General features: G+C 55.1%; 2 protein-coding genes across 9 annotated transcripts in view; one reads left to right on the top strand and one right to left on the bottom strand.

The window, feature by feature from the left end:
* Positions 1 to 22520, bottom strand: part of PPP1R12B (protein phosphatase 1 regulatory subunit 12B) — a 161610-nt gene that overhangs the window by 28069 nt on the left and 111021 nt on the right. For all 8 annotated transcript variants that reach the window (XM_055418903.2, XM_055418906.2, XM_055418907.2 and 5 more), the window contains 3 exons: positions 21701 to 21890; positions 21503 to 21615; positions 20625 to 20666 (listed from right to left, as the gene is read on the bottom strand). In XM_055418903.2, coding sequence (XP_055274878.1) covers positions 20625 to 20666; positions 21503 to 21615; positions 21701 to 21890 — 345 coding nt within the window. The remainder of the gene's footprint in view (positions 1 to 20624; positions 20667 to 21502; positions 21616 to 21700; positions 21891 to 22520) is intronic.
* Positions 5795 to 7013, top strand: LOC129551175 (NBPF family member NBPF6-like protein). Its single transcript, XM_055418914.2, has one exon. It carries the CDS (start codon positions 6002 to 6004, stop codon positions 6713 to 6715), a length of 714 nt encoding a protein of 237 aa, XP_055274889.2. The 5' UTR covers positions 5795 to 6001; the 3' UTR covers positions 6716 to 7013.

Genomic DNA, 22520 nt, shown 5'->3' with positions numbered 1-22520 from the left:
CCGAAGTAACAAGGCGCTCCGCGTGGGGCTCTCGGAACCAGTCCCACCTCCCGCCCCAGGTGAAACGGACGCTTTCCCTCCACTTGTCCCCAGCAAGCCCCTTCCCTCCAATGCCCTGGTATCTTCCCCACCCTTCTGAGCAACTTCTGAAGCTGAATCAAGGGAACTGGGGCTGCTCTGAAGGACACAGGCTGAAACGTTTATACAGGGGGCCTGATCCATTCCCAATCTAAAACCCCCTAAGAGGACTGACCAATTCTACCACGAACCAGTTACATGCGTCCAAAAGGAAGTCATCTTGGGGCTCAGATCTACAAGTCTGACCTTCTGAATCCTACTTACATGGCTACTCCCGTCTCTGGGGGTGTGTCTCCCTCTGTCAGACCTCCCCACTTAGAAGAGAGACAGGTGGGCGAGGTCAGGCGCTGTCCCATGTGACGACTGAGAGACCCTGAGGGCTGACACCGCCCCAGGCGTGGCAACCCCCTCCTCGCGGGTAGCTGCTCCCCGCTGTCCCTGCGCGTCTCATGTCTGCGTCTCAGCAGCACCGATGACCGTCAAGCTCTCCGTGTCTCAGAGTCTCTAATACCCATCATCTTGCCTGGCCCTCTCCCCAACACAGACGGGGAGATAAGCCCCCGCGGGCTGACAATGCGGCAGGAGATGTGCAGCCAGCCCAGGGTAGCGTGGGGAGCCCTGAATTCAGCAAAGCATCTCCAGACGTCAGGGAAGGGCTGTTCGTGCAGATGCTGGCCGTCCAAGACGCTCACAGGAAGCACCAGGAGTGCAGGGACAGAGATGAATTCTCCAGAAAGGCAAATCTGTATCCACTGGTCCTTTTTCTCCAAGCTGGCCAACAAGCACTCACTGTCTCCCTTCTCACTGAACAGGCGTCAGCCCCCAAGAACGTCTGGGGGTCCTTCCCGCCCCTGTGGCCCCAGCACTGCGCCTCTTGGTGGGGTTTTCAGGTAGCACCGTGTTGCGGTACCACTGTCACGTCGGGTGGCCAGAGACAAAGCACCCTGTGCTTCTCCACGCTGTCCCGTCACAAAGCGTGACCTTCTGACCTGGGCGCATACGGCCCCGTGGGGTGGCTCTCGGTCAGACGAGCAGCGTGGAGCAACGGTGCAGCAAGAGTGGCCTCTCGGTCTCCACCGGAAGGTCTGGCCTTTCATGTCTCAGCCTCGTCACCGAAGCACTCAGGAAAGGTGCCCTCCAGAGAGCGTGCCACACACTTTGTTTCTACACAGGCAGGCAGGAGGGGACGTCAGCTTTGTGCTTCATTCCTTCCAGGGAGACAAAGGGAAAAGCTCAGCAATAATACGAGGTTCTCTGTCAAAACTGAGCCAGAGTCACAGGCTGTCAGCTCAGTAGAACCTCCGACAACGTGGGGACCAGACGCAGGCACCAGCGTGCCCTCCTGTGACTGACAGCACGTGTGCGCAGGGGGCTGTGTGTCCTGCCCACCCGCTCCCCGAGGGCCCTCCCAGCCTCCCTCAGTGGGCTTCTTAGTTCAGAGTCGATGAACCAGGTGAGTCATGTCTAACGTCTCCTCTCATGCCACGGTTTATGAGTGATGACGTTCGGTAAAGCAAGCAGCAGCACAGCTGACTCACCCGCCCCTCAGGGACAGCGTGTGCGCTGAGGCCAGGCCGCCTCGGCACCGCCAGCCCGAGCTGGTGGCTCGAGAAGCAGCGCCCGGAGTCCCAGTGCCTCCTTCCTCAATGAGGACCACGCTTCCCGTGCTCCCCCAGGAAAGGACAACCCCGGACTGTGCTCACCCTCCAAGAAGCGCAGACGGCAGCTGCCTCCGAATCCAACCTGCGAGAGCAGGCGGCAAACACGCCACATCGTCACACTCACGGGAGCGCCTTGGCTACTGTGTTGGCTGGACCTGCCACTCCACAGACCATCCTGCAGCAGGGGCCTCGTGTTTACCCAGAGCAGATCTCAGTGCTCAGAGACAGACTGTGGCCCACAGGCGCCTCTGTCTGTGGGTGTCTCCGGGCAGGAGTACCGGAGCGGACTACCATTTCCTCCTCCAGCGGGTCTTTCTGACCCAGGGATCGAACCCTCACTTCCGCAGTGCAGGCACATTCTCTGCCAGAGTCGCCAGGGAAGCCCTCGCACTCCTACAGATCTACACGTCATTGACTCTTCAGTTCATGGTCAAACTAATGTTTTTAATCCCCGAGGGAAAAATATACAAATATAAATGTATGTACCCAGAAATGGAGTGGACATACCCACAGAACTGCATGCCAGATACGAACAATTGCTAAAAACAGGCTCATAATCAGACTATAAACCCAAAGCAGGTGTATTTTATCATGCTACATGTAACCTGTGCAGGTCAGGAAGCACCAGTTACAGCTGGACATGGAATAAGAAACTAGTTGAGAGGGAAACGAGTACGTCAAGGCTGTATATCGTCAACTCTGCTTATTTAACTCATGTACAGAGTACATCATGAGAAACGCTGGGCTGGATGAAGCACAAGCTGGAATCAAGATTGCTAGGAGAAATATCAATAACCTCAAATACGCAGATGACACCACCCTTATGCAGAAAGCGAAGAGGAACTAGAGTCTCTTGATGAAAGACGAGTGAAAAAGGTGGCTTAAAACTCAACATTCAAAAAACGAAGATCATGGCATCCAGTCCCATCACTTCACGGCAAATAGATGCGAAACAATGGAAACAATGGCAGACTTTATTCTTCTGGGCTCCAAAATCACTGTGGACGGTGACTGCAGCCATAAAATTAAAAGACGCTTGCTCCCTGGAAGAAAAGTTATGACCAACCTAGACAGCGTATTAAAAAGCAGAGACATAACTTTGCCAACAAAGGTCTGTCTAGTCAAAGCTATGTGGTTTTTCCAGTAGTCATGTATGGATCTGAGAGTTGGACTATGAAGAAAGCTGAGTGCTGAAGAACTGATGCTTTTGAACTGTGATGTTGGAGAAGGCTCTTCACAGTCCCTTGGACTGCAAGGAGATCCAACCAGTCCATCCTAAAGGAAATCAGTCCTGAATCTTCATTGGAAGGACTGATGCTGAAGCTCCAATACTTTGGTCACGTGATGCAAAGAGCCGACTCATTATAAAAGACCCTGATGCTGGGAAAGATTGAAAGCAGGAGGAGAAGGATATGACAGAGGATGAGATGGTTGGACGGCATCACTGACTTAATGGACATGGGTTTGAGCAAGCTCCAGGAGATAGTGAAGGACAGGGGAGCCTGGCGTGCTGTAGTCCATGGGGTTGCAGAGTTGGACACGACTGAGCAATAATGCATAACCTCTTGGAATTGGTCACAAAAACGAACATGGGACTGCCGCTTAAAATTCTGGAGTGCTTCTGGCTAAGGGGGTCAGAAAAGGGCCTCTGTTTGCACTTTTGAGGGTCAGAGCTAAGCCCTGGGATGAAACGTTTAAGTTAACAAACACTGTAGGAATTTAGCCAGAAATGTGAGGTCTAGACTTCTCTGAAGATCCCAACCTGAAACCCACTCATCCTGAGCTGCGGCCTCTTCAGAAGAGTGGTGGGGATGGGGTTGGGGGCGGGCTGCTGGCTCGGGAATGGGAGGGAGACTTCCAACAAGCTCTCCAGGCCCCAGGGAGGTCCGCTCAAAGTCTAGCAGCCAGCATCTAGTCTTTCAGAAACCCTGCTGCTCTTCTTGCAAATCAATTTTGGGGGACAGCTTAGTGTATAAACTTCTGAGACACCACAATATACAATATTTTAGTTCAGATCTAGGGAAGGAGGCAATGAGTCAAGTTATTAACAATTATGAACTATAAATAGTTCAAGATCTCCGTTCCTCCTTTTGTAACCAAGAATTTGGAACACAACAATCATTTTCAGGCGTATTTATGAACATAGGGCCAAATAAAGTATTTTCTATTTTTAACCATCAACTTGATTTTCTCCCATCAATCCACTGAACACCATTGAGTGCTCATGCAACCAACTTCCTAAACAAATAGGTCTTTCCACTTAGAGGAAGCCAGCACACATCAGCACACACTCAGAAGAAGAGTCAGGGGTCCTAGGAGCCCCATGGATTTATGTTGCTGTTTTCATTACTGGGTGCTGGAGGGGCCACCAGCATTGCAGCGGGAGGGGGAGGAGGAGTTGTTGTGAAGGACACAGGAAGTTCTTTGCCAGGCATTCCATCTCTGCCCATTGCCCCATCTCTGTCTGCAGCCGTGGTCTGTGTGACGGGGAGGGTACCTCTGAGGGGACGGGCACAGCAGCAGCTTCACCACAAAGCAGCCTCCTACCCTCACCGCCTCTGGAAGGAGCCCCTCCCGAGCAGAGCCGGTCCTCACCCCACACCTGGGTGGACTCCGGTTTCCTTCCCCGTCTCTGCACAGCGGTAGGGGCAAACCCCCTCTGACGGGGCCCCCCTGAGGCCTGGTAAACCCTCTGCAGACGGGCTCAGGCCTGGCACCTCTCTCTGGCCCAGGGTTGGAAGGCAGTGGTTAGAGTATTACCCGGTTTCCTCTAGTGGTTATGGGGCTTTTCTATTTTCCTATTACTTCTTGAGTAATTTTGTAGTTTTTATTTCCCCAGAAAAGTATCTTCTTAAACCAAGTTTTCATGCGTACGGTCATAATGCTGTTCAAAAACATGTCTTATGATTAATGTCTGTTTTTCCTTTTCTGTCCCCCTCCCCTTCCGGTACTGTTGACTCTGACGGTCCCCACCAGCCCCCAGTGCCATCAGCGTGTCAGAGGTGTACCGTATTTTATAAGTCTTTTCAAAGAATCCGCTTCTGGTCTCACAGGCCGCCTGTACCGCCGTTCTGTTTTCGGTTCGTTAACTTCGCTCCTCTGTCTCACCCTCTCTTCTGCATTTGGGAGTTCTCTGTTCTCTTCCCAGCGCCTCAAGTTTGAAAGCGTGGCTCATTTGTTTTCATTCTTTATTTTCAAGTGTTCTCAACCGCACCTCTGCACTGAAGGGTGTAGCTTTTTCTCTTTAGCTGCCCCTCCAGAATCTAGTGTGAAGCAACCTCATTCTAAGTATTTTCTAACTGCTGACAGTAATCTCCCTGGCCCACACAGTGTATTTATAAGGTGGCTTTCAGGGCCCTTGCCCCTCCCCCGGCACCACTGCTGCTGTAGCCTCTGTGGTCTCCATGCCGCCCGCCAGCTCTCCTGCTCAGGATGGGCCCCGAGCTGCCGCCGGCTGAGGGACGCTCCACTGTGCCCGGCGCTGAGTCCCTCATCCCCCCTTCGTCCAGAGTGAAGTGCATCCCCGTCCGCTGCCCGCTGGCAGCACCACGGCCTCGTTTAAGCTGACCTTCCTGCCGACTCTGCCGCTGCCGCCACGTCACTGCGAGGGACTGGCAGAAAAGTACACCACCACGCTCACCGGTCTCAGTTTAAATACACCCCCTTGAGCCGGGGTGGGCCCCAGGCTGCCACTCGCCTTCCAGGGCTGGATCGCACCCCTTCCACATGTTGCTTCACTGGGGAACGGCAGCAGGCAGGCCACATCCCGGCCGTGGACGGCCCTCTCCCGGGGCGCCCGGGGCCGGGCCGGCACTCCTGCCGGGCCACCGCTCTGACCTGCCCGGTTCTGGGATTGCTCCCCACCGTCCGCCTTCCCCAGGCCCATCGGCCAACTTCTGCATCTCAGAAGTGCCCCTGTCTTGGCCCCGCCTCTCCTGTGAGCTATCATCCAGTCCCTGCCCCCTCTGCTGAGAAACCTGTTTGCAAAAAATGACTGTTGCTCCTTCCCAACCTCTACGTGTTGCGCCCCGGCACGCTCCGCTGAACCTCCTGACCTTTGTCCTGCCCTGTATCGGTCTGGCGGTCGGCTGAAGCCTGTGCACCTTTTTTCAAATAACGGCGTTCAATGGGGGAGAACAGAACATTTAGCAGTCCAGGGGAAACCGGTTCCTTTCAAATCCAGTTGTCTCTGTGATGTAATATTGTGTGTATGTCTACTAAGACGCAGTTCTGGCTCTGCTTCTTCCACCCTAAGCTTCAGCATGGCAGTATCTCACACCATTTTCTCTGGTTTGAGCACAGAAATGGGCATGTTGGAAACCAACCAGTACTTGCACTCCCAGCTGGAAAAAAGCAAACAGGACTTTCGAGACCTCACAGAGAAACTACTCAGGTCTGAAGCTACTGCTTACTCCCTGGCCAACCAGCTGCAGAAACACAACTGTGAAGAGTACAAGGACCTCATTGAATCTGTCCTGGATGGGGGAATGCCCTTTGAGGAGGGGAACCTGGCGGAGAAGAGACTGGCTACATGGCTTGGGAGATATGATCCCCTGATTGAGGCTCAGGCCCGAGAACTGACCTGCTTACGACGGCAGATTCAGGAAGGGAAAGGTGTCTGCCATCTATTCACACAGCATGCAAAGAACACAGTCAAGACTTTTGAGAGTTTCCTCAAGAGCACTGACGTGACCTCCTACCAGAGAGAGAGATTCTGTGAGCTCCTGGCCCACGGAAGCCAGCTGGCAGAGAGACTTGCCAGCAAACTCTCCACTGAAAATCAGCATGATAGAAAGGATGAAGAGGGACAGGAGTCGCTGGCAGCCAGGCCCAGCATGGGGCTCCAGGAGGAAGAAGTGAATGAAGTCCTGGAGGACTCACTAGATGAAAAGTATCTGACGCATTCCAGTCGCCATGACCCCCACCAGCGTCCCAGCAGCATTGCCTCTGTGTGTGATGTGCAGGACCAGCTCTGATGTAGACTGAGCCAAGCATGGTCCCCAATTGACGAGAAAAACAACAAAACAAGCAAAATCCAAATCTGAGAGGAAGAGCAAGATTTCACACTACTTTAGATTTTTACTCCAGTTTGTAGAAGCCTCAGCCCTTCAGCCTAAATATAATTGCCCAACGGACACCAATGCCTAGATTCACAGATAATCTTGAGAAAACTCTAACCCTTTTCCCTCCCATCTCCCTCCTGTGGATAACTAGAGTCAGCAGCAGCTGGAAGAAATAGGCTTGGATGAAGAATACGCCAGAATAATGTCACTGCAGACCGTTCATCAGCTCTTCAGCACATGTCCGTTTTTCTGGGAGGTTGGGGGTTTATAAAGATCCCAAAATAAAGCTTATTTTATATGCAAAAAAAAAAAAAAAATGACTGTTGTCCATGTTTCTAACTCCTCTCCCCAGCTGTGTCGTGAAACCTCTGCTGCCAGCCTTTCTGCCCCCTGGCTCCAGCGGAGCTAGCCCCGCCAAGGTCCCCGCTGACCCCCACACGGATGTCACCGGGCAGCCCTCGGCCTTCACAACCCGACCCGTCGGCAACCCTCGGTGCCGCGGCCACTGTCTCCTTGGCGTGCTCTTCCCATTCACACGGGACGGGGCGCCGCCACTTCCCAGGTCCCCTCCGGCCCCCGGGCCCGAGGGCCTCCCTGTGGAGCGGACAGGGCCCAGCTCAGCCCTCGACCCTCTGCTGTAGCAACTGCCTTTCCACCCCTCACAGGGTCTCACGGCTTTAAGCGTCAGCAGACACACCACAGGCCTGACGGCCCAGTCTTCGGCCAGGCACCCGCGGAGACCTCGAGCTCAACAGCCCCCTCCCGGACTCTGCATCCCTCCCCAGCCTGCGGCCTCTAGCTGCCGGCAACTCCGGCTTTGCAGCTGCTCAGACCAAAGACCTTGGGGTTGCCAAGACCCCTCTTTCCCTCACATCCCGTACGTCCAGAATACTGTTTTCCACTGAGGTACAGTTCAAGTACAATAGTACATGCTTCAAGTGTACAACACAATCATCTACAATTTCTGAAAGTCATATTCCATTTATAGTTATAATAAAAAACTACATTCCGTGTGCTATGCAACACACCCTTGCAGCTCGCTTACTTGACACACAGCAGCTTCTGCCTCTCGGTCCTACTCCAGGGTTCCCTCCCCTCCCTCTCCCTAACTGGCAGCCACTGGTCTGTTCTCTGCGCCTGCGAATCCGCTGCTTTTTACTGTGTGGATTCCACACATAAATGGTGCCACACTTCTCTTCCTCTGACGTTTTCGTAGTATAATGCCTTCCAAGTCCATCCACGTTGTTGCAAACAGCAAGCTTTCATTCTTTTCTGTGGCTGAGTGACAGTCCACTACACACACACCTCCGTCCGTTCGTCTGCTGATGGACGCCTAGGTTGCTTCTGTGCCTTGGTAACTGCAAATGATGCTGCGATGAACACGGGTGCATTACCTTTTCGAATCAGCCTGTTTTCTCTGGATGTATGTCCAGGAGCAGAGCTGCTGGGTCACGTGACGGCTCTATTGCTGGCAGTCTGCTTTTCTCAGCGGCAGCACCAAGTCACACTCCCGCCAACAGCGTGAGTGTGTGGGGCCCCTTTTCCCCATGGCCCCACCATGTCACGTGTTTTTTCTGATGACAGAAATTCTGAGAGGCGTGAGGTGACGCCTCACTGCGGTCTTAGTTTACACGTTCCTGATGATTAATGACGCTGGCCATCTGTGTATCTTCTCTGGAAAAATATCTATTCAGGTCTTCTGCTTGTTGTTTAATTGAGTTGTTTGTTTTTATGGGGCTTCCCTGGTAGCTCAGCTGGTAAAGAATCCACCTGCAATGCAGAAGACCCTAGTTCAATTCCTTGGTAGGGAAGATCCGCTGGAGAAGGGATAGGCTACCCACTCCAGTATTCACGGGCTTCCCTGGTGGCTCAGATGGTAAAGAATCTGCCTGCGATGCAGGAGACTGGGGTTCGACCCCTGGATTGGGAAGATCCCCTGGAGGAGGGCATGACAACCCACTCCAGTGTTCCTGCCTGGAGAATTCCCCTGGCAGGCTACAGTCCATGGGGCTGCAGAGTCGGCTGTGACTGAGCGCCCAAGCACACAGATAGCTCACGCGGGGGATGCCTCACTGCGTTTCAGTTCAGATTCTCCTGATGGTTAATGGTGTTGGCCATCTTTTCATGTGCCTGGTGGCCATCTGTGTCTCTTGTCTAGGAAGCTGTCTGCTCAGGGCCCCTGCGTTTCTCACTGAGTGGTTCGCTTCTGTGATGCTGAGCCGCAGAAGCCACTCGCGCGTGTAGCCCTTTATCAGCCGTGCCATCTGGGGCTGGCTCCCCCCACGCTGCAGGCCGGCGTCTTCTTTTGTCGACGGCGTCCTTTGTGACGCAAAAGCTTTTGAGCTTGATGAGGCCCCGCGCACTGCTGCTCACTCCCGCTGCTTTAGGAGGCAGATCTGCACATTCGCACACGGGGTTCGTTTCTCCGTCTGCTTGTGTGGTCTGCAGTCTCTTTCATCAGCCTCTTTAGAATGCAGGTCTTCCGCCTCCTCAGCTAGGTTTATTCCTCGGGATTGTATTCTCTCTGATGCGATGGTAAATGGGATTGTTCCCTGAATTTCTCTTTATGATCTTTTATTGATAGTGTATAGGAATGCAAGAGATTCCTGTGTATTAATTTTGTATCCTGCAATGTCACCAAAGTCACTGAGCTCTAGCAGTTACCTGGTCGCACCATTAGGACTTCTGTGCAGAGTATCAGGTCGTCTGCAGTGACTTTCTTCCGTTCCAGGGTGATTCCTTTTATTTCCTGTTCTCGTCTACCTGCTGTCGCTAGGACGTGCAGTACCGTGTGCAGGAACAGTGGTGAGAGTGGGCATCTTGTCTTGTCCCTGTTCTCAGAGTGAGTGCTTTCAGTTTTTCGCGCTTGAGTAGGATGCAGGCTGTGGGCTTGTCACACACGGCCTTTATCACGTTGAGGTAAGTTTTCTTTCTCCTCATTTTCTGGAGGTTTTTTTTTTAAATAAAAAATGGATGTTGAAGTTTGTCAAAAGCTTTTTGTGCCTCTACTGAGATGATCGCACAGCTTTCATTCTTCGGTTTGTTGATGTGTATATCATATTGTCTGGGGTTACTAAACCATCCGTGTGTGCCTGGGAAAAGTCCCACTTGATCACGGTGTAGGACTCTGCAAACGCATTGTTAGCTCTGGTGTTCCAGTACTGAATCCAGCACTTACAGTGTGTTCATCAGTGACACTGGCCTGCAAACGTGTGCGTGTGTGTGATATCTTAGTCTGCCTTTGGTATCAGGATGAAGCTGGCCTCACAGAGTGAGTTGGAAATCCTCCTCCTTCTGCAACTTTTTGGAAGAGTTTCTGAAGAGGAAACCAGTCCTGACTATTCATTGGAAGGACTGATGCTGATGCTGAAACTCCAATACTTTGGCCACCTGATGCGAAGAAGTGACGCACTGGAAAAGACCCTGATACTGGGAAAGATTGAAGGCGGGAGGAGAAGGGGATGACAGAGGACAAGATGGTTGGACGCCATCATCGACTCAACAGACGAGAGTCTGAGTGAGCTCCGGGAGTTGGTGATGGACAGGGAGGCCTGGCGTGCTGCAGGCCACGGGGTTGCAGAGTCGGACATGAGAGACTGAATAAGAAGAGTTTTGAATGCAAGGGAGGCTGCATGTTTTTATTTATATGAATATACATTTGTGAACGAATTCTGAAGTAGTTTTCTAGTAATGATTACAGTCTAAGTCAAATTTATTCCTTTAAGCTTAATTGTTGTTTAGTCACTAAATCATTTCTGACTCTTTTGCGACCCTATGGACTGTAGCCTGCCAGGCTCCTCTGTCCATGGGATTTCTCGGGCAAGAATATTGGAGAAGGTTGCCACTTCCTTCTCCAGGGGATCTTTCCGACCCAGGGATTGAACCCAAGTCTCCTGCATTGGCAGGTGGGTTCTTTACCGCTGAGCCACCAGGGAGGCCCAAGCTCAGTTGTAATTTGCAGTAAAAAGGTATTTGGGGAGGTAAATTCTAGACGACACTTTCTTCAGAGGACTGACCTGAACACAGAGCAGGAAGTAGCTGATTCATGGAGCAACATGCTGTAGCTCATGGTACAGTCAGGGTCGCTCTCCCAGGTCCTGCCCTGCCCCCGGGGCTTACCGGCGGGAAGCTCTGCTTCGCCTGTGACGTTTTTCTGGGGTGATGGTGTGCACTGAGGAGTGGAGAGCTGGGAGGAGGCGTTCTCTGAGGAGACTGTTCTAGGTGAACCCATAACTTCAGGGCTGTCTTCCACAACTGTTACCCTCCTGGGAACCTGGGAGCCTCAGAGACTGGCTCGGGTGCGGTCAGAATCTGCAAAGAGCTAAACCTGTCGCTCAGCAGGTGACTGCCTATGTCCAAACTGTGGCTGGAGGCCTCGGGAGCTGGGAAGGGACAGGCTCTGGTGGGAAGAGCTGACAAGGGACAGACAGGGGACCGTCATCTCAGGCTATCTCCCCAGAAGGCCGTGAAGTGAGACCACGGGGAAGCTCCATGTAGATGCTCCCTCCTCGAAGTTCTGCTGCTTCCCCTGCAGCGGTGCGCTTCCAGTTGAGGACAGGTGACACGGCTGCCTCCGGCACAACTCCCCTGCCCACACACTGCTGGCGATGCTCAAGAATCTAAAAACGCTGCGTCGACGAGGTAGGGCTTGGTGGGAGACAGGCACCGAGAGGCACGCGGCCGTCGGCAGCCTGTCTGAGCCAGTCACCTGGAGCGCGACCCTCAGGCCAAGTCCAGCCTGCTTTGTACGAAAAGCTTTGTCGGAACACAGCTATGCCCATTTGGGACACACTGTCCATAGCTTCTTTCTCGCTGGGACAGTGGAGCTGAGCGGCTGAGATGGACCAAGTGTCTCGCCAAGTAGACAATACGGACGATCAGACCCTGCACACACAGTCTGCTGAGCCCGGACTGGCAGCAATAGGTGACAAGACAAGACTAGGCCACCTCCCGCCCCCAGAGGACAGGCCCCAGCACCTGCCTGGCCCCCCAAGGCCTAGAGTGTAGACCCTCCAAAGAGCCGGACACTTGGATAGAGGGATGACACTCAGGGATGACAGCCCTACGACCGCCGAGGCGGTGAAGCTCTTCTCCGAGCCCCCAGCGCCAGGCAAAGCTCCATCGTACAGCAGGCGCTGTTTCACTTGGTACAGAATATCCAAACACGGTATTTTCTTTCTAGAATGCTTCTATAACCCGACAAAGATTTCAGGAATATAACTGGAGCTATAAGCTCCAAGCCCACACTAAGCATTTTACTTTGAACTATTAATTTGCTAAAGGGATTTTTAAAAGTCCCTTCTTTCTTCTCAGGAGCCATCGAAACTGGCATAATTCACAACGTGAGAGTTGGGGCTGTAAGGAAGTGAGACCTCTGGAAGCGCAGGGAGCATGCACGCTCCGGTACACCTGTGCGGACATCTGTGTCCCTCGAGCACCGCGTCTGGATGGAACATTACAGTTTTCTATGAGAGAAATTCAGGCCCCTGAAAGCCTGCTCTGATTCCTGAGTCTGCCTGATGGAAAACGGGGCTGGAGAAAACGAAGCCTGGTAGACAGTGACCATGGCCCCCACCAGCCCACCCCTCCGGCCCTCCAGCCGTGACATCGGTCAGTGCCTCAAGTTCGACATTCCTGCCGGGGCGAATCTATAAACACTTCGTTTGCTGAGAAAGAGCCGCAAAACCCCCACTAAGCTTGTTACCTCAATCATGGGGCTAGAAGGCTGACATTAGCTAGGCCTAAGCCATGGTTAAAGGTCTCCAGAAGAAATGAAGACTCCAGTAACTACGGAAACCCCCAGACAGCACTGCACAGGGGGCAATTACCCCTGCGGGCTCCCCACGATCAAAGCCAGCATGGCCTGACTCTGTCCATGAAAGAACCAAACCCGAGGGCTTTGAAGCCAGCCTCATGCGAAACTGTCATCACGGTAATGACGGGGGCCTGGAACGCCCAAACTGAAAACGATCTTCTTCTTAAGAAAGCCATTAGCTGGTCTCAGGATACAAAACTCTTAGGAAAAACACCAGCATGAAATTCACCGCAATGTTAAACAATAATCCCATTTGCGTGAACAACTTGATTTTTACTCTTTACTGTGGTAGGAATCTCCTCTTACAACAAACATTTTCTACCCCCACCAACTATGACTATCCTGAAATGAGATTCTTAAGAGGTAAAACTCAGCTAAAATCACAAAAAACAATAATAAAACATGAAGAAGAGACAAAGGGAACTCACTGAAAATGAAGCACGAGTCTCAATGTGCGAATCTGGGGCCGAGAGCACCAGGAGGCGTCACGAGGCAGCCAGAGGTGGACCCGAGAAGCGTCCTGACGGCCGACGGCAGCCGTGATGGTGTGCGGGGCGGGGCTGCTGAATGACCATGTCCTCGCACAAGAGGCGACGCGGTTGGGGATGTGCTCAACCCATGTGCAAGCGGCTTCTCCTCAACCGATGTGGTGGACTTTTAGAAGCTCCCTCTGCCGAAAAATGTGAGCTCACAAAGAGTCGAGTCTGGCTTTGAAATCGGGTGACAGAGAGGCTTTCACCCCTGACTGTCCAGGGTGGTGGGCAGAAGCCCGGCGGCAGGGCAGCTGTGTTCAGGGGCACCGGGGAGGCCTGGCTTCCCTGGCCCTGACCGCGGACGCAGGCACAGCATCTCCCCCACCGTGACCCTACAAGGACAACCTCCTCTAGAGGCTCTCTCTGCACACCTCTGTACGTCACGTGCTTTCTATAACGGAACACACTGTCTAATCACAGAAAACAAGTTACAGCAGAGGTTCAAGCCTCTAACGACGAGACACAAGGTCACAGGTCGCTGACAAAACTGGAGACTCTGAAGGCAGCCAGAGGCAGAAGGAAGAGATTGGAGTCAGTGGGAAGGTCGGAGGTTAACTGTCCTCCCCTCAGCAGCTGATAAACCTGGCACATCTCTGGACCTTCTAGTAAAAGCCACACAGATACCCTGAAGGTTAGCTTATCCCATCTGACAGATTCTTGACAGAGGCAGATTCACTGATGTGATGGGGCAGCAGGCCCCAAAACTGCAGGATCTGAGAGGAACACATGTGCACTTTATTGAGCTCTGCTTGGCAACAGCATGACCTAAGATTGATGGAATCCTTAAAAGGAAGATCCCAAAAGAAACTGTTCTCAGGGCTGGCTTACCCAGCGTGGCTGGGGCCAGGCACAAACGGGACCCATATATAGACACCCTGGCAGCTGCAGGATCCTAAGAACTACGGGTGCAGGGCAGAAGCGCACGAGCGTGGTGGCGGGGCTGGAGAAGCCCCCGCGGGTGCCTGCACGGAGGAACTGGCCCGTCTCCCCCAGCGGCCGCCCGCGGTCCCCAGCGGCACTGCCAGGACCCCAGCGGCCGCCCGCGGTCCCCAGCGGCACTGCCAGGACCCCAGCGGCCGTGGGGAGCCTGCCGACCCCTGTTCACAGCAGCCCTGCCCATTCCATCCGTCCCGGGGGCACTGTATCAGATTTCTCAGGCTTTGCAAGCCCTCTCATTCTGGGGACAAGCTAGCTACCTTTTCTTTTTCTTCCCCTTCTTTTCCAGCTGAAGACAAAGAAGGTGAGAGAGGAAGAGTTATATCTTACTATCTTTTCACTCAATTAAAAGGGAGAGCAGCTTGCTTAAAAAAAGATGATGGTGGTTTTCCGGTGAATGTGAAAAATACTACTTGACTCCAGAAATAAGCTGTCCCATCCGGAGCTTACCTACCGGGTCTCTAAACTTAGACGGTTGTTCTGTCTCAACAGCTCAGCTCGTCTGGGACATACTTTACCTTATTAGGCAATCGGGCCCTGGAGAGAAAGGAAAGCAAAACAGGCCTCGGCTTTTACCTAAAAGGAGAGCAGCGAAGACACTACCCAGTGGCGGGCGCGGACAGAACCCGCTGGGCGCCTGCCAGCAGACGAAGGGGCTTCAGGAGGCTGGGTAATGAGGCAGAGTCCTGCCTGACAGAGGGGAGAGCACCCAGCAGAGCGCCGGCAGCAAGGCTGAGGAAACGAGCAAACTGGAGGGGCGGTTACCACCTACTCCAAGCAAGCAGGGGTGGCGTGTGCATGTGTGTGAGTGTGTGTGTGCGAGTGCGTGCGTGCGTGTGCGTGCGTGTGTGAGTGTGTGTACATTTGTGCGTGTGTGTGCGTGTGTGTGCGTGTGTGAGTGTGTGTACATTTGTGCGTGTGTGTGCGTGTGTGTGCGTGTGTGAGTGTGTGTACATTTGTGTGCGTGTGTGTGCGTGTGTGTGCACGTGTGTGTGCACGTGTGAGTGTGCGTAAGTGTGAGCGTGTGTTTGAGTGTGTATGTGTGACTGTGTGTGTGCACGCATGTGTGTGAGTGTCTGCACGTGTGAGTATGTGTGTGTGTGTGTGAGCGAGTGTGACTGTGAGCGCGTGCAAAGACGAGCAGGAAGGCAGGCGGGTGCAGGAGCGGGAGAGCGGCTGGCAGAGCCTGGGGGCTGCAGAGGACGCGGCACGCACAGGGCGCCCCGAGCTCGCCCTCTTCCCGGCTCCGCCTGGCTCTCCCGCACCTCGGCATTCCCTGTAAGGTTTACTTCTCAAAACCCATCAGGTCCATTCTCAAGAGCACAGGCATACGCTGGAGCCGGGGCTACTTCTCTGACTCCGAAAAATCCATCCTTTATGGATAAATTATCAGCCAACCTCAAAATCAGAGTATCCTCAGGTCAGTGAGCGTATCCCAAAATTTGGAAAAGAATCTGAATGACGTGACTCATCTCCAGCTATTTCAGTGTATTAAGTGGCTCTCATCTCACGACTCTAAGAGGTCCACACTATCATCAACCCTGCTTACAGACGAGGAAACGCAGCGTCGCCTGCAGAGCGGCCAGGCTGCACTCCTCCCGCCATGACAGTGCGTCACGACACAACGGGCGCACACCCAGGTGCAGAGCCCGCACACAGCTGTGCGCGCTCCCCTGGGGGATCCCCGGAGCTCCAGGGGCTCGGACTTGGCGCTTTCACTGCTGGGAGCCACTCCACTCCTTGGCCAGGGCACCAAGATCCAATAAGCCGTGCAGTGCAGTCAATAAATAAGGAAAACGAGAAGTTTAAAGCTTCCTTTGGTTCTAAAATCCCAAACCTGTGACTCGTTTTAGACTGACCGAAGCTCTAACTCACAAAGCGATAAGGACCACCGCATAGCATGCGGGGTATGGCCAACATTCCGTAAGGACTGTGAGACTCCGTTAGAGATGAGGAGCTCTGCTGAGGAGCTGGCTGTCTGCAGGCGGTCTCAGAGGCTGGCTCGGCTCTGGTTCCCTCTGCCTTGCCCAACTTCGCTCAGTGCTACAACGTCTTTGAGTGTTCTCCACTTCCCTTAAGGAGGGGCTCTCCTTGGAAAACTTATTTCTGGGAGTTCTTCTGTAGGAAACTCTGATTTAGCCCTCTGATGGCTAGAATGACACTTGTTGCTCAGTTACCAAGTCGTGTCCAACTCTGTGTGACCCCGTGGACTAGAGCACACCAGGCTTCCTCGTCCATGACACTCCTGGCCGTCAAACACCTGTAGACAAAGTCCTGAGAGAGGCCACGTCTCGTTCTCAGAAGCCGTCAGGGGAGCCCCAGGGGCCAGCTCTCCACGACCACAGGGCTTTCCCACGGGGACACCCCCACACCAGCTGAGAACCAGGGACAGGGTGACCCTGACCCTGAGAACGGCCTGCCCACAGCGGGCACCTCGGAGTGCTTGCTGTACGAGTGGAGGAGGGGCTACAGAAGACAAGGGACGGGGTCGGGGGGGACGCACGCAGTGGCTTCAGGTACGACAGACGTGCCGCGGCCAAGTGGCTCTCAGGGCTCCACCTTCTGCTCCAGCGCGGTTCACCACCAAGCTTTGCTGGGAAAACCTCAGCTGAGTCTCTCTCTGATTCAGCTTGAAAGTCTTACGCCTCATCTCTGATGCCTTTTGGAGCACTGGACCAAGTGTCTCTGGACGAGCTCACCAGCTGTCTCCAGCAGGGATCCCAACACCCTCCGACCAGCACTTCCTCAGCACGTCTCCTGGGCGGCCCTCGCCAGGAGGCGGCATCATCGGACCACTGTTTCGCTCTGGACGGGACGCTACGCTGCCGACTTCGAATGTCAAGCGTCATGATTTGTTTGGATGGTGGCACATGATTGGCCTGAAAGCAACAGGGATGTAGGGGAGAAGCAGCTTCCTAACTGAAGGACGGGAATGCCACGGCCTGACAGACAGACATGCGCCGAGGTCAGGGTAGCAGGGGAGCGCTCCCCCAGACACGGATCAGACTCTCACGTGGCCCCCGAGCCGCCCTTCAAGGGAACCTTCCTTCACGCGAGGAGGCACACGCCCAGCAGCTCAACTCACACACGGAAGTTGCTCAGTAAAACAAAGGACGATGACAGAGTGGGAGGTGCAACTCCTTTGGGGCAGGAAGCCGAGGACGACTACACGACATGCGAAGCACAACCAGCGTTCTAAAGAACTATAAACAGGGCACAACCTTCAGAGCTGTGAGCCACTGCCCTGCACAGCTGACGCTCACACAGTACTGTACATTGACACACTTCAACAAGAGAACCAGCTAGGAAAGGCCAGACTCACCCTCCATCTTCTGAGGGAGGGTAGAGGGGGGTGGAGACTGAGTTAATGACGAACTATGGGTCGCGGAGAGTCGGACACGACTGAGCGACTGAACTGAACTGAACTGAACTGATACGCTTGACGAAGCCTCCAGAAAAACCTGAAGACTGTGGGGTCTGGAGAGCCTCTGGGTTGGTGTGAGGGGCGCATGCCGGGCGATGGCAGGTCCACCTCCACGGGGCAAAGCTTCTGAGCCTGGAAGTCCTCCACACCCCACCGCTGAGCCTCTTCATCGGGCTTCATCTGTGTCCCTAAATAGGGACGGGGAACCACAGGGGACGTGAGGTTGGCCCCAGCACAGTCAGAGGCCCCTGAAGTGGGCCAGGGGCCACCTGGACAGCGCTCACTCCTGGATGCTCTGCCGGCCCGGGCCTCAGAGCTCCCCACTATGAGGCAAGGCTCCTCACCCAGGCTTTCTCTAACTCCCTCCCAGCTCCAAGGTGCCCATGTCTAGGAGGCGGGCAGCTTCCCCGCACGGATGTGGACTCCCCACCAAGTCACCTGCCTCCTGCCTGGCCTCCTCAGGCACAGCTCTGCTCGCTCACCACGGCTCCGAGACACATGTGCCCTCTAGTGATGAATTCAACCACACGTCGGAACTGGCCTGGGGAGTGGGAAACAAGAGCAGGGAGACCAAACAGCGTAAACAGAGTGAAGGCAGGCTGAAGGCTCAGGCGGGAAAAGATGCAGAGCCTGCAGGGCCCTGAGCACACAGCCATCCCCAGGGCCAGGGGGCAGGCAGCACTTCGGATGGGAGCAGCCGCCTTCCTTGTGTCAAACCAGACTCTGTTCGGCCTCACCTCACAAGATGAAGACATGCGAGGACTTCTGGGAGGGCACCCACGTCCCGCGGACAGCCGTGCAGCCCTGCTCCCAGCACGGCGCCAAGGGGCTGCTGAGACATGAGCCCTGCTCCTCTGCGGTCTCACTGCCTCGCGGCTTTTCCAGGGGGGCCGGGGTTTGCCTCAACGGGTGCACCACGTGGGGCCTGGATGCGGTCCCGTGTCACCATCACGGAAGCGCACAGGGCCTCTCCTCTCACCCAGAACTGAGAGCACCCAGGGCCGTCCCAGTCGTCAGTCATACCTGGACACGCACGTCAGCACCACTTCTCTAGCTGAGCTACACGACAGGAAACAGACGCCTACGACGTCAACACAGATTCGGGTTAGACAACAAAGGTTTTCTAAACAGGCTCTAGTCGCTGAGAGGAGAGACATCCACATACACTTGGGATTATTCTAGCTCCCACCTGACCGGGGATACAGGCTGGAGATTGTAACCACGAAGGCTCCTTCCTGGCCTTAAAGTGAGTTGTCTCTGAGTGACTCCGCGGACCTGTGGTGGTGGCGGCCAGAGAGCAGCAGTCTCTCGGGATGGGGGAGCTTTCCAGGGAGAGAAGGGATCTGTGTTGTGCGCAGGCCACAAACCTGATGACCGCTATCAGGACTCAGCACACTTCAGGTCTGTGCACGCACCAACTGCTAAGTACATCCTGATTTACAAAACAGGTGTCAGAGTCAGGTGAAGAGAGAATGTAAAACCCAGACTGCACCCTGTGAGGGACGCATCCTCTAAGGTGAAGGAGGGCGCTGTCGTGACCTCAACACCAGACACAGTCTTATTGCCCCCAAACCAGGAAAGAACGCCGCGCGGCTCCAGCAGTGTCCGTGCTGCAGAGCTGAGGGCAGTGCCCCGGGGGGCTCGCGGCTGCCGCCTGACCAACCGGGGAGAGTGGGGGGATGAGGGTGGTCCTGACCCTCTGACGGCCCCGGATGGACTCCCAGGGTCTGCAGGGACCGGGCCTACTGCCCCAGGGGCCAGTGTGGACGCTGGCATCACACCTGCCAGGCTGCACAGGCGCCGGGGAGGAGCCCAGCAGGGCCGGGCTGGCGTCACTGCACACCCTGCCCTCCTAATACCACACTCGGCGTCCCTGCCCAGGGTCCCGGCACCAAGGAGCTCAGAAACGCAGACACCACAGGGACACAGCCCAGGCCTCCTCGCTGGGCTCCTGTGTGGGGCTGCCTGCCTCGATGCCCCACCATACACGCTGGCCGCGTCCGAGCCCTGCGGTCACACTCGGGCTCTCCCGTTAGGCATGTTGGCCACAGTTTACTGTCTCCCGAAGCCCTGCCAATGCCTAGGAATGAGGTCATGGTCATGTGCACACACCTCGCCCTGGGGGCCTCCTCGGGCATCTGTGCCCACACTGCCCCCCAGTCCTCCCCCGACGAGGGGGCTGCACCCTCCTCAGTGGGCCCAACGGCACCGCCTCTGGAGGCCACTCCTGACTGTTCCGGGTCTCAACCCCAATTCAGGCTAAAAATGAACAAGCTATTGACTTTCAGGATGAGTTATTATATATTCTGATAACATACTGTCACATAACTCAGAGTAGAAAAAACGCCATCTATTTATGTAATTTGCAATAGAAATGCACATATTCTCTCAATTCATTTGGTCAAAGCCAAACAAATCCCTTCCTTCTGGAAAAACGGCAGGAGGACGTCCCCGTGGTGCAGCAGTCAGGACTCGGTGTGTCTGTGGTGGCCCGGGTTCCACCCCTGGTCGGGCAGCGAAAACCCCCCCAACCCTAACCCTGGGAACCACGCAGCACGGCCAAGAAAACAAAAAGCCCAAAGGAAGAAAAAGGAAACACGCACGGTGCTGCTCAGGAGCACGGAGCCTGCCGACGCGAGCCCGGGGCTTAGGGAGAGCTGCCTGCTCAAGCAGGAGCAGGCGCCAGGCCTGCAGGCTGCTCAGGAGAAGAGCTAACCCTCCTTTCAGAGTCAAGTGCAGACGACTTCCGACGGTCTGCACCCCACACTCTGTGCTCCTCTCTGCCAGCATGTAGCGGGTGCTGATCCCTGAGAAACAGCATTACTGCACTTGTTTTCCCACGATTTCAAAGGACTTTACACACTCCAACGGCACAAGAGAGAGACAGAGTCGGAAACCAAGTTAGAGCCTGGCCGGAGGTGCAGGAAACCTCGAGAGCAACATGGGCCCCGGCATGCCAGCTAAGAAAACGGGACATGGGCGAGCAGGTGGCAAGGCCCCAGGGCAGCGTCCGTGGACCCCCAGACCCAAGCCTGCATGCAGCCTGCTCCTCTGTTAGGTGGGCAGACGCGGGCAGGGCAGCCCCACGGGGCAGCCTCACCGCGGGTCACTTACCCACGCTTTCTTCACCTCTTCCGGGACTTCTGTTTCATCTTCCTGGAAAGGCAGGAGGAAGCAAAACAAATGGTCACAGCAGACAGCGCTGGCGGCACCAGTCAGCCCCGTCAGCACGCTCCTGGGAAGGGAGGGCTGGCGGCCACAGGGGCTGTCGCTATGGCCTCAGCAGTGCAGCCCCCTGCAGTCCGAGCAGAACGCTCCGGTGGGAAGAGGAAAACCGAACGCCTCCGGCTCTGCCGCCAGTGGATCCGTCCTCTCCCATAGCGACCCGGCCGCTCACACCCACCGCTTCTAACAGCGACCACTGCCGCCTCTCTTCCCGCCTCACTGAAGCGGCCATCTAGTTCCAAACGGGTCACGGTCACTGGGCACCTGACCCCAGCCCATCGGGTTGTACATGCCAGGGGCGGGCTGAGCCAGCAGGCAGAGGCCAGCGGGGAGCAGAGCAAGGAGCCCTGTCCTCACTCGGAGCCAAAGTCAAGCTGTGTTACATCACCTGCTCCTTTTCCTCCTTTGGAAGATAAAATTGAGTCAGATGACACTCTGAGAGCCCTGGGGTCCTCGGCCAACCCTGCGCGCACCGGATGCCGGGGTGCTGACTCCTCGCGTGCCCTCGGGGCCCCGGGGGCGGCTCCATCTACACGGTTTGTGCGCTTGCTCTGTCTGTCTGTCTGCTCTCGCCCCCTGCCCGCGCGCCTGGCCCTGCCCTGGGTGCCAAGCCAGAGCCTCCCAGACGAGCCCGCGCCCCTGCAGTCTTTCTCATGACACGTCCTGACACGCGGGGCTTGCGGCGCCGGGTGGGACCCTCTTGTACCCACACAGTGTGGCGGGCGGCAGGCTCAACACACGACACCCGGCACGGACGGGCCACTCACGTCCTTCGTCCAGAAGTTGATGCCTGTGCCCCGCCGCCGCTCCCGGGGCCGCCTCCTCTCGCGGACAGACAGCCTGCTGGAGGGCTGGTCACCCGGCTCTGCTTCTTCGCCCTCTGCTCAGGGAGGAGACAAGGCATGGATCTTAGGAGCCCGGGGCATGCGCACTGGAGGGCCTGCGCTTTCCGAAGCCCGACATACCGTTTTTGTCCATGTCCCGCGTCCCCGAAGTGTCTGTGGGGGGCTCTGAGCTCTGTGAGTCAGGGGCGGAGGACCCACCCGTCCGGAGCAGATAGGAGCTGGTGTAGAGTGAGGGTCTCGGGGCAGAAGGGGATGCTGGTGCTGTGGGCTGCTCGGGCTGAGCTGGACACCGCAGGGGATGATACACAGGCTAGAACAACCCACAGGATGAGAGGTCAGAGGTCAAGTCCAACGAAAGCGTAGGGACAGCACGTTTAGTGGGCTTTTCTACATCAAGAGGCTTATAAGCAGTTAACCAGCCAGAAAGGAAACAGGTCTGAACTCCTACTCTGACGACACTGCCAGGGTGACAGCAGCCCGGAAGAGTTCCTCCTAAACTGATGGAAGGGCACTCGGGAGCACCAACTTGCTAACACACTCTTTTGATTCTACAAAGCAAACAGGAAGGATGCTGGCCTTTCAAAGTTGGGGCTCTGAAAGGCAGGGTGTATGTGGGAAAATGAGCTCAGGAATAGGAAAGAACAATGTAAGAGTCGTCTGAAAACAGATCAAATCTGACCTTCTGCCAATTTCTGAGCCTTCTATCAACTTGACATAACTAGGCTTGCTGACACTTAAAAAGCTCCCACTTTCTGGGGCTCCCCCGGCGGTCCAGCGTTAAAACTGCACTTCCACTGCAAGGGCTGATGCGGGTGTGATCTCTGGTTGGGGAACTAAGATCCTGCATGTGCATGCCACCCCCAAAACAAAAGTAAAAAAACAAGTCCCCTTTTCCACCGTGAACTTTTTTTTCCTTGAGAGTTAGGACAGAGCTTGACAA

Source organism: Moschus berezovskii, chromosome 17 (assembly GCF_049115385.1).
Source record: "Moschus berezovskii isolate FMDL1 chromosome 17, NW_MosBer_1.0, whole genome shotgun sequence".
Lineage (NCBI taxonomy): Eukaryota > Metazoa > Chordata > Mammalia > Artiodactyla > Moschidae > Moschus > Moschus berezovskii.
Note: the sequence above shows the minus strand (reverse complement) of the source record. Positions and strands in the feature narration are given on the sequence as shown.